We start from the raw sequence: 12,473 nt of genomic DNA, 5'->3' as shown, positions 1-12,473 counted from the left end.
TCGGTGCTTGGCGGTACCCCGGGGAGTCCATGCCAAATACCATCCATCCACTTTGAGATTTACATACATGTAGATATCGGATATCATGCTAGGTGCATTTATTTGCTTTGTGTAGGCCTATACATTATATACACGAGTTTTACTAATAAATCGAAAACAACAGTTTCTAAATTGACAATTTTTATTTTAAAATACAAATACAACAATATTTACCCCGATGTTTGTCAGATGTTAGTCACTTTGTCTATTTAAATGCCAAGAAGCGGGTCATCAGCTGATTGTTAAAACCATGTGGGGCATTCAGAGCCGGTTAATCTAAAGCCGCTTAATTGGGTCAGGCCATTCCATTAACTGAAGGTCGTGTCGTATCAACCCAAAAACTCCAGGTCTACCTGAATCCGTCGTCAAACAGATAGACACTGTCTTTATTCTTGATGTTATCGACGAGAGGAGACGGGCTAATATGTGTAGTTTCGCATGAGTGATTTTTATCAAAACCGCACGTTTCGGAGGTCTTTGTATACCCTCCAGTAAAAATGGGATCGTCCAAGCGATAGGTTCCCCTCACCCAAAAGACTTGGAACTTATAACTTACACAGCTGAACTGCAAGATGGCGGGACGGGAACTTCATCCCGTGCTGACATTATCACTAATATTAACTTTTACACATTTAATATGTGCAGAAGTTTTGACCCCACCCTACTTCAATTTAGCCCAGGGGCGAGAAATCACTGCAACATCAACTTGCGGCGAAACACCAAATGGAAGGGAAAGTAGAGAACTTTATTGCCGACTTACGGGTGCTACAGGACAGGATAGATCTAGTGGAAACAATGAAGTTATCCAAGGCCAGTACTGTGATTTTTGTGATCGGAGCCAACCAGGAAAAGAACACCCTGCAAGATATGCTATTGACGGTACAGAGCGATGGTGGCAGAGTCCGCCTCTGTCGAGGGGTATGGCTTACAACGCCGTCAATCTTACCGTCAATTTGGGTCAGGTACGTGTGTAAAAAAAAATCAATAGTAAAAATAAGTTTTAAAAGAGCTTGCGTTTGGCAGACATCAACGGGTGCCGAATTTGTGTAGTTGACCTTCGTTTTAAATCCTTAGATTACGTAAACAAACGACAGCCAAACTGAAACTAGCGTTTTCACCTATTACCGTAAATATCCTACAATTTTGAACGCGCCCAGATTATCACTGTTATAAGAGCATAAGTGGCGCGTCAATATGTAGGCACTAAAACACCTTTGATTATTAAACAGATACGCCGGTGAGATAAGTGCTAGTAGCCAACTTGCAATGTTGTCTGACCAAACAAAATGTTGTGTTTATTTAGCTCCCGAAATAAATATAACATGTCTGCTAATACACACCTGTAGACTAATTATAAGTCTAAAAAGCTCTTGAACTTTTACACTTCATTTGAATTTGGCAAAATGTTCAGCTGATATATACCAACTGTAATATTAAGTGACCCCTAGTACTTGGGGATGAAATCTGCACACCCAGATAACAATTTTATTTAAGAAACTGAAGAGTCAACAATTGTCAAGGTTACAGCATGTATGCTACTTTAGTTTGCCTGAAATTTTGGTCCTTTTTGATACTGATAGGGACTTTAAACAATATCATCTTAAAATGCTTAAAGAAATGCATGAACACAGTTAATCAAGGTTATAATTATAATAGTCAGATAAGCTAATTATGATGTCATTTAAATAGGGATCGAGATTTGGTATATAGCTGAAATTAATTTATAGTATATTAACACAGATAATTAATAAGCAAGATTTGAAAAGGGGGGAAATAATCAAAATTTGTTCGAGTTCTTTTCTAAAAGAAAAATATAAAATTAACTATTCAGGTTTTTTGTTGATTTTCCAAAATGTAAATGTCCATTTACAATTAGCAGTTACTGCTGTCTCAGCTAGTTTTGAAATTGCTGATGTGATCATGTTACAATACAGATGTCAGTACCACCTAGCCTGAGTTTACCTGTACAGGTAGATCAACACACCTGTAATACCCAATCACAGATTTGTGGTTAGTATGGCACCTGGTGTGGGTTGTAGTTATGTAAACACCTATTGTATGTCCACCTGACAGATTAGATATCAAGCTTAAGGCTGTCCACAGGGGGTCTTAAGGTCAAACTGAATGGTCGTCTGACCACAACAGATTTGTACCGTATTATTCCACATAACTACATTAAAATATGCAGTAAGCTAGTTATTGCATGATTTCTCATCAGCCGGGACTTAATACTGGACAAATACCATATTACTCAACAGTCAGTTCCAAAGATGCTCCATTACTGACAAAGAATACATGATACTCATCATATTTAATTAACATGCAATAATTTTATAACTGGTGTTTATATATAATTAGCTGTGTTTGTCTAATTAACACAAACATACATAAGAAAAGAATTTATTTTGCCCTTGGTGCATGCACAATCAGTACTGAATTCCATACAGGACATATAACGTGCCATGGATTTTATTCTGGGCACAAATTAGTTTTGAATTAATTATTTTTAATATTGCTATCTTGAAGTGAAAGATCAAACTTTTATATGGACTTAATGGTATTAAAGTAAGTAACTTTTGTTACCAAAGAAAAAGACTGCTCCTGTTTTTGAAAGCGATCAGCAGTGTAGCATGTTTAATGATCTAATATTGATATTTAGTATATATTTAGTAGAAAATACTGACTTTGACACATTTGAGCTTGAAAAAATGTCAAAATTTCATTGGACAGTTGTAAAATCAGGCAGATTTAAACATGTTGGTAAAATGAACTATATAATTAGGCTTATTAATTATATTCAGATTTGGTTTGGTATTAAAACAGCCAAGTGTTATTTCTCACAGCCCATGGTATATTAAAGTGGCTGGTACATTGAGTGGCACATCTGGGTTTAATTGGTGTATATCCTGTCTGAGTGAATACAACACAAAACTCTGTGTCTGGTCAGCATCTGGCTGGACTGGTCCATTACAAAGGGGCACTGTGTCTTAGGGTCAGTCCATCTGTAACAAAGGGGGAGACAGGAAGGTCCATCTGACAGAGTGGTCAATTTAGTGCAAGGAGGGCAGCACTGACTACAGGTCATTCCACCATGTGGGTTTATCAGGCTCATTCAGTCCATCAGTTGGGGGAGGGAGATAGAGGGTCAGTCCATTAGAAAGGTTCCATGTCCTGAGTCAGGGTTAGTCCATTACAGAGGGTTACAAGTAAGACAACAGGATTAGTCCATTGAGGAGGGGTCAAGTGACAATGGACAGACTCTGTTTTTCACACAGTGGACCAGTCTATTACACAAAGAGGCACTATGTGAAGAGTGGACCAGTCTATTACACAAAGAGGCACTATGTGAAGACTGAGTCTCCTGCCCCTGTTGTAGTGGGTGGTGACTAACAGTACCTCTGTTCAGCATCAAGTGTACTGACACCTGTACTTGTGGTCCACAGCCAATACACTGTCCTATCTGGTTCAATGAAAGTTTCCTGTTGGAAGAGGAGGGAAATGTTTCAAATGATTTAATTTCAAATGGGATACTTTGGTAATAATGTAGACTTTGTCATATATATATATACTTCATATTTACCTTATTCGACCCAATTAGTGCCCCTCGCTCTTTTTGAGGCCTCGATTTCAATTGCCCAGGCAAAAACAAAGACCAAATCATTATTGTGTCTGATCAGCATCTTTTCATTATGATTTATTTTCAAATTTTTAAACACTCGGGGCGTTTTTTGGGTGGAATATGGTATACCCCATCCTAAACTGAACATCTACCACCCCACCCCTTCCAAACTCGAGACAGCTAGAAGATATTATTTTCATATCTACACTATTATTTAAATGATATATTGTTTGCAGTGAAATGTTACAGCTGAGATATGGTGCAATATTTTCATGTGACCACATTCCGATTTAAAATGTGTTTTGTTATTTAGGCAAATATAAATCTCTGATCAAGGTAAATATGTTCCATATCCCTTATAATTACAATATCCCTTATTAATTCATTGTGTTCTGTATTGAAATATCCACAACTTGATTTAATGCAGCTGCAGACTTACATTATGATTGCTACATTGTTTTGGAAGAAAAACAATAGGTACTGCACCATATATGCATAATAAATGCAGTTTAATGCATGAGGCCATAAAATACTGAAGTAGCATCATATATCATTGTAACAAATACATGTCACATGTTGATATGTACACCCACCAGGTGTATATCTGTATATGTCAGCAATATCTGTTGTCAGAAATTTTTTTTTTCTCCTAAGTAATTATTTTTAACTGGTCTTGAATAAGATGTAAAAAATCAGGAATTCCACAAGTAATTGATTGTTTCATGTAGGAGTACATTAATTATAGGGATGGACCAGTACCACCATGTTAATTATTCTATAATTCTAATTAGGCCTTATATTTTGAGCCTCCAAGAGAGTGATCCTAAGGATTAATCTCCCCTTACATCTGACCACGAGCTCCCAAGTATCTGACCACAAGCTTCCAAGTATCTGACCACCAGCTCCCAGGGAATGGTCCTAAGGTTTGATCACTCCTAATATCTGACCATCAGCTCCTAGGGAGTGGTCCTAAGGTAATCACCCCTAATATCTGACCACCAGCTCCTAGGGAGTGGTCCTAAGGTAATCGCCCCTAATATCTGACCACCAGCTCCTTTTCATTCATTCTTTATTTCCTCTAAAAGAGATACAGTATATGTTCAATATATTCAAAAAGAGAGTATCTGAATCTGTTCAGATACACCAGCTCCTAGGGAATAGTCCTAAGATTTAATAACCCTTAATATCTGACCACCAGCTCCTAGGGAGTGGTCCTAAGATTTAATAACCCCTAATATCTGACCACCAGCTCCTAGGGAGTGGTCCTAAGGTTTGATCACCCCTAATATCTGACCACCAGCTCCCATGGATTAATCCATTATCCAAAGATTTAATAACCCCTAATATCTGACCACCATCTCCTAGGGAGTGATCCTAGGGTTTTATCACCCCTTATATCTGACCACCAGCTCCCAGGGAGTTATATATACATGCCACACTCCCAAACCTGACAGGAACTGGTGGGGATTACAGACAAAGATTCTGTCTACATACTGTATAAATAGGCTGCTGACTCTACTTGGCCTACATATATCATTTCTTATCTGGTGTTACCATAGTTACTGAGCAGTTAGTCTGATATTTTGTCAGTGTATACATTCTGACAGGATTTCTGATGTTGTTACAGAAAATATTCTTGTTGGTATTAGCAGAGTACAGCTGTTTATCCACAAATTACTGACTTAGCAATCTAGATCTCTACACAGTACAGTCCACAACATTATACTCTTGTGACTGTCCATATAACTTGTTGTGGACTGTATATACCGTATTTGACCCAATAAGCGCCCATGTCCCTATAAGCGCCCCTCCCCCTTTTTGAGGCCTCGATTTCAATTGTCCACGCATAAATAAAGACCAAAACTACAAAATACTGTCTAGATTTGCAATAATTTCGTCTTATTAGCACCTTTTCATTTTTTTTTCAATATTTTAAACGCCCTTGGCGCTTATTGGGTCGAATACGGTAAATGTTTCTCACTTACAGGTAGCCATCAAATTTACATTTGTTTCTGAATAGACTAAGAATTCAAGAAGTGTAGTAAACAAGGCTATTTCATTGAATATCTAATGTAAGGTATCATGATATCAAATAAATTTGATTCCAAGTGGTGGCCGATCGGTTAAGGTGTCCCAACATATCACCGAAAGCCCTCCACCTTTGGGTCATGAGTTCAAATTCTTAGAATGTAGGGCAGTTGTCATGCAGGTACTGGTGTGTATATTGCGGGGGCCGAGTGTTAAAATGGTCGAACTTATAACTGCAAGCGTTCCATCTCTGGGTCGTGAGTTTGAATCCAATGTGGGGTAGTTGCTAGGTATTAACCACTGGTTTTCTTCGGGTACTTTGGCTTTCCTCCACCAATAAACTTGGTACATAGCTGTTAATAGGATGTTAAATCGGACAAAACCAAATTAAAACCAAATCAAATGTGTAGTATGACTCCTACAACAACCCACTTAGGTTTTGGAGGCTGCTGTACAGTAATCAAAATTCAGGAGTGTCTCTTTCATTGCCTATTGGTTGCATTCGCTGGAATCTGCCATATCCATAAAAAATGTTTGATATATACAACATGAAAAATCTTAAATGAAGACATTCAAAAGTCAAACTAGACTGGCTACTCTAGAATATCAAAATTATCAAAAGCATCACTAAAATTTAGCTATTTGTTGTCTTTGTAACATATTTGTTTTAAATTAGGGGGAGCTTGAGATAATTAAGTATTAGAATTCTGCTGAACAAATCTTATATACGGCCAGTCTAAAGTCAAACCAGTTGTGCCTAGTTAGTGGTTTGTTTTACTGTACTAAGTCTGTTTAACATATGGTTCCTGTCACTGGCATAAGACATATAGCTTCCACAACCCTAGATTATGTGAGCATTCCATAGGCAGTACCCATCATTTAGTATCCTCGAGAATAACATGTTATATGGCAGTATATATGCTGATCAAAATGTCTTGATGTCAAAGTTACTAATTTCGTGGTTTAACTATTTGTTGAGTAAAAGTAGGTTTCACTCTTAAAACTATTATATATTCTTATTAAGGTTTGTTTAGTTTTACGTCCTATTAACAGCCAGGGTCATGTAAGGACGTGCCAGGTTTGTTGGTGGAGGAAAGCCGGAGTACCCGGAGAAAAACCACCAGCCAGCGGTCAGTACCTGGCAACTGCCCCACATGGGATTCGAACCAGCATCCCAGAGGTGGAGGGCTTGTGGTAATATGTCGGGACATCTTAACCACTCGGCCACCGCGGCCCCTTATTAAGGACTCAGAATTAAGATTAGTTGATGTTATGTAATCTTCAAAATTCAATGCCGTATTTTAGAATATATCTCTCTGTGAATTCTGGCAATTTAATGTGATAACATTGAATTAGAAGTAAAAGGTTTGATTTCTATGGAATGTAAACAGGTTTGTTGAAGTATAAGAAAATTAAATGTTTGCAATTGGTTTATCATGGCACATTTTTAAATAGTCTGGCTTTTTTACTTTAAATTTTTCAATTTTATATGCATGATGGAAGACATATAATAGGGATATAGAATTTGCACTCGATGATGATAATATCAGTTTAAAGATGGTCTAGGATAATTTAACTATAACTAGATGGTGGTAGTTAGGTATAATTTACTTACACATTCAAGTTTTCATTTTTTGGCAATGAAAGCAACAATACCAGTCTGTCATATTGACATTCACAGATGCTGCTGTCACAAAAACAGAGGGTTAATAATTCTGTATAACTACCCTGTAACTATTTACGCATGTGAAGAATTTTAACTACATGTATATTACACGTATTTGGTAGATGTGACACAGATATTAAGTGGTGAATAGTTACATACAGATGGTGTGCTTTAATCTGTATGTTCATCTTGTAACTAAATTTAGATCTGTGTACATAGTAGTAGCTGCTCCTATTCCACTAAATGGATTGCAAGAATGGGTGTATCAACTATTTTAACGTAAATACATGAATAAACCTTTGTATCGTTGCTAACAATCTAGATAATATAAACTTACATGTATGTACTTCAGGAAAGGCTGATCATGATAATTTGAATATGTTGCAGTGAATATTAAACATTCCAAAACAATTTTCTCCAAAGCAATTTACTTGTGCCTTAATTCCCTAAATATCCTAATACATGCATATGCATTACTGCTGAAAATTTTGACAAATCTTTTCCATTGACATGTACTTTTTTACATGTACTTTTTTAAACATTACATCATATTTCATTTATAATCAAATCTTTGTGTCTCATGCTGTTACATAACATTCCTCTGTACTACATCAATTTAACTTCAATCTACTTTAAAAGAAATTGCATCATTATGACAAGTTATCCATATTGAACATTAAAAAGTTAAGATTCATAATCTTGTTAATCTACTTTAAAAGAAATTGCAACAAACTTATGAACAAGTTATCCATATTGAACATTAAAAAAGGTGGGATTTGCTGTAAAAAATAACATCAATCTGAAAGATTTTAGCCCATCACTGGTTTGGGAGGAGGGGTATCAAAATAGGTCTTTCTCAAATTTTGATTTGAAGGGTCTGCTTGGTCCTTATTTTTATCTTCTGCATATCCATTTTGGCCACAAATTAACATGACGAAATATTGGCCCCCCCCCTAATATTAACAGTGGCCATATTGAATTTTACTTTAAAGTGCTTTCTTTATATGCATTAGATATTTCAAAGGAAGAGCGAAAGATCATTCTATGGTGGCTGCCAAGAATGCTCTGGGATGACTTGACCTGATAAAGTACCATCAAAGTAGGACTGGGTTTATATTGTCTAAACTACAAAGTGTTTTCAGATTGCATTGTTGTGAAGTACAAAAGTATTTGGTGACAAGTTTACTCTAATTTCTATGTTTCAATTATATCTTCTGTACATCTTATCGCCATTGATACCAAACGCAGGTCAAACACGCGACCGATGATGAATATACATAATTACTCATACCTTTTATGTCACCTAAACATATTCTTAGCTCCAAGATTAACTTTTTATATCAGATTCAAGCTTTGTGTAAAGAATACTTGACCCATTTAAAATTTCAGAGGTATACTGAAGTTATAAAATTTCTAAATTAATTAAGATATCAATTTCAAATTTAATAACTGAGACCCATTCATAAGATACTTTTGTTGTATACGTTGTGTGATAATCGTTCTAATTGTCTATTATTATCTATGTCATTAGTCATCTTTGAATGTTAATTTCTACCACCTGTTGTCGAACATCTATAAAACAGTCATAATAACTTTTATCTCAAAGATAGGTGTATACATTGCATATTGTAGATTTAGTGTTAAGTATTTATCTTAGAGTGTAAAATAAATGATTTATGATAATCACCTTTCATGTGAACACGCTTCAAATGCATGCCATGTATATATATAAATTATGTATAAATTGAAAATATGTTGAAATACCTGGAAATGTTAGATGAGTAGCTTGGCTTATACATGTATATTAAAACGACAGATAAAAGGTTCAAGAGGCTGCTTTGGGGTAATGGTTTAGGTGTCCCTAAGTATTTCACCTCTGGATTGCAAGTGAAAAACTATATGTGTTGCAAAACACCGACTACAGATCCATGGCTTAAATTTCTCGATGTAGACCTGTCACCAGCACCCTGGCACATGTTATGAAATGACAATTAAGGATATCAAAATATAAAAAAAGAAAGAAAAGAACCCACCAGAAAACAATTTCCTACATCATAATCTACATTTTTTGCGTTAATTTCAGCATTGTCATTTGAGTCTTCAGAATTTTACCTCCATTGGGTATATTTGACAATATTGAACCATGAACCATCAAAGATCTCTATACAAATCTCTATTTTGTTACATCTAACAAGTCATTTGATGCAGAGAATGTTTGATCATTGAAAGTAAAATCTGGTATATAACTAGATATTCATTTGCTGTTTTGCAGGAATTCCATGTTGCCTACGTATTCATTAAGATGGCTAACTCCCCACGTCCAGGGGTCTGGGCACTGGAACGCTCCGTGGACTACGGACAGACCTGGAAGCCATGGCAGTACTTTGCGGACACACCAAGCGATTGTAACAAGTTCTTCGCTGTGGAAGCCGACACCAGTCTGGACGCTGATGATTCCGTGATCTGTGCCACTCAGTTCTCCAAGATCGTACCACTTGTGAATGGAGAGGTAAGACTTTAGTGAATGAAACCATCACAAAAGTATGGTTGTCTGTCTTTGATATAAAAACTCGCCTCTGGAAGAGGGTGGATTGTATATGGAATCACTCAGAATCAATGTTGATGTGTGTAATATCGCGTTGGTTAAGGTGTTAGAGCAAGTTGTTTTTAAAATGCTATTATACATACCAGTAATATGGACAATCATTTTACAAAAGAAAATGTAGGATTTTGAGAATTTCATGAGATCCCATGGGCCAAACGTTCTAGGTTAGGTTTTATTGCAAGTTGTAAAAGGTTGTAGTTACAGACTATATTGCAGGTGTTTTTTGTATGGACAATTTTACGGGATAAACCTTGAAGATTTTCTTATTAAGAGTAGATACCCTCTGTTTATTTCTGTATTTGAGACGAAGTCTCAAGTGACCTATTCTAATCGCCTTTTGTCCGTCGTCGTCCGTCGTCCGTCGTACGTCGTCGTGCGTCGTGCGTCGTCGTCGTCCGTCGTGCGTCGTCCGTCGTGCGTCGTATGTCCGTAAACAATTTACATTTTCGACTTCTTCTCAAAAACTGTTGAAGCAATTTCAATGAAATTTTGCACAAACCTTCTAAGGCATAAGGCCAATCAAAATTGTGAATTATACGGTCCCCACCCCCCAGGGAGCTATGGGAGGGGCCAAAAGAGGTTAAATTGACTATAATTTCAAAAATCTTCTTCTCCACTCACAGATGTGATGGAATTAAATACTCTTCATAGATAGAAAGGTCATAAGGTCATTTACAAAAATTGTGAATTATATGACCCTGGGGTCTCGGGTTTCCCCCTGGGGAGGGGGTTAAGTTTACTATAGTTTATATAGGGAAAACACATTTTTGAGTATTATTTGATCATTTGTAATAGGAAATGAGTCAAATATTGTCAGAATTATCAGTATGAGATGGCCATTGAATCCTATTAACCAATTTTCCATGACTAACCCCCAGGGGCCTTAGGTGTAAGGTCAAAAGGGGTCAAATAGGCTATATCTTCAAAAATCTTCTTCTGAAATTCTGGAAATGGTAGAATCACATACTCTTCATAGATTAAAAGGTCTTGAGGTCCTTTACCAAAATTGTGAATTATATGACCCTGGGGTCTCACGTTTCCCCCTGGGGAAGGGGTCAAGTTTACTATAGTTTATATAGTGAAAACACATTTATGAGCATTTTTTGCTCAATTTTAATACGAAATGAGTCAAACTTGTTTAGAATTATAAGCATGAGATAACATTTTAATATCCTGGTCAACCCCCTCGGGGCAGAGGGGCGGGGCCGAAAGGGGCAAATAGGCTAAAACTTTAAAAATCTTCTTCTTAAATACTGGAAATGGTAGAATCAAATACTCTTCATAGATGGACAGGTCTTAAGGTGTTTTATGAAAATTGTGAATTATATGACCCTTGGGTCTCAGGTTTCCCCCTAGGGAGGGGGTTAAGTTTACTACATATAAGTTTTTATATGGAAAACACATTTTTGAGCATTATTTAGTCATTATAATAGGAAATTCGTCAATTGTAGTCAGAATTATCTCTATGTGATGGCCATTGAATCTTATTACCAAATTTTCCATGACTGATCCCCAGGGGCCTTAGGGGCGGTCCCAAAACCGGTCAAATAGGCTAAAACTTCAAAAATCTTCTTCTGAAATTCTGGAACTGGTAGAACCTGAGATAGCATTTAACATCATATCCATATTGGTCCTGGCCGACCCCCAGGGGCGAGAGGGGTGGGGCCAAAAGGGGTCAAAATGGATAACATTTCAAAAATCTTTCTCCTGAATTCACTGATTTGATGGAACCAAATAATCTTCATAGATTAAAAATTTATAAAATCACTGACTGACTTCAAGGGCCTGATGGGCCAATATATATTTATAGTGTTTATATGCATGTCTTTGTTTCATTCTGTGTCTGAATTCAGGTGACCGCTAAGGCCCATGGGCCTCTTGTTTTATTAATTGTATTTCAATCGCTGCCATTTATATCAGACAAGATGTCATTCAAACAATTTCAAGATTTGTATTACACTTCAATATCCAGGTGTAAATAGTAAAACACACACATATAGCCCTTGTGTTTGGTGTAAAGGCGGTTGAAGTGTAGATATTTATAAATTACATACACATTTTCACTGAAAACATATAGTAACCAGATTAGACATTGTGTTTGTACAGAGTTAGATACACATGGGGTAACTTCCAATTCACAAGATAATATCACATTACCATAGATATGTACACTTGATATAATGGTAGAGGCTATGATGGCTGAGTGGTTAAGATGTCAACATATCGCTACAAGCCCCCCACCTCTTGGTTGTGAGTTTGAATCCCATGTGGAGTGGTCCCATCCCAGGTACCGACTGCTGGTCAGAGTTTTGTCCGGGTACTCTGGCTTTTCTAATAGGACATTAAACTACATTTAATTAACCAGTGACAAGTGACAGATTTTCATGAGAACCTGTCTTTTCAGCAAAAGAAAAATAAGTAATGTAGTGGTGTCGATGGTATGTTATGTCCCTGTCTCAGCTATTCACTCTCTGTAATTAAAAGAATGGTTGGTCTTCTTACCTAAATAATCGTGT

At 36.7% G+C, this 12,473-nt stretch overlaps 1 protein-coding gene across 1 annotated transcript in view; it reads left to right on the top strand.

Moving 5' to 3' along the window:
• The first annotated feature begins 471 nt into the window (after positions 1-471).
• The window catches only part of LOC138324774 (laminin subunit alpha-like), a 68,322-nt gene continuing 56,320 nt past the window's right edge, over positions 472-12,473 (top strand). Inside the window, 2 exon segments of the mRNA XM_069269912.1 lie at positions 472-1,001; positions 9,625-9,861. Of these exon segments, the coding sequence (XP_069126013.1) occupies positions 612-1,001; positions 9,625-9,861 (627 nt within the window). The 5' untranslated portion in view covers positions 472-611.

The sequence above is a fragment of the Argopecten irradians genome, chromosome 6 (genome assembly GCF_041381155.1).
Source record: "Argopecten irradians isolate NY chromosome 6, Ai_NY, whole genome shotgun sequence".
NCBI lineage: Eukaryota > Metazoa > Mollusca > Bivalvia > Pectinida > Pectinidae > Argopecten > Argopecten irradians.
Note: the sequence above shows the minus strand (reverse complement) of the source record. Positions and strands in the feature narration are given on the sequence as shown.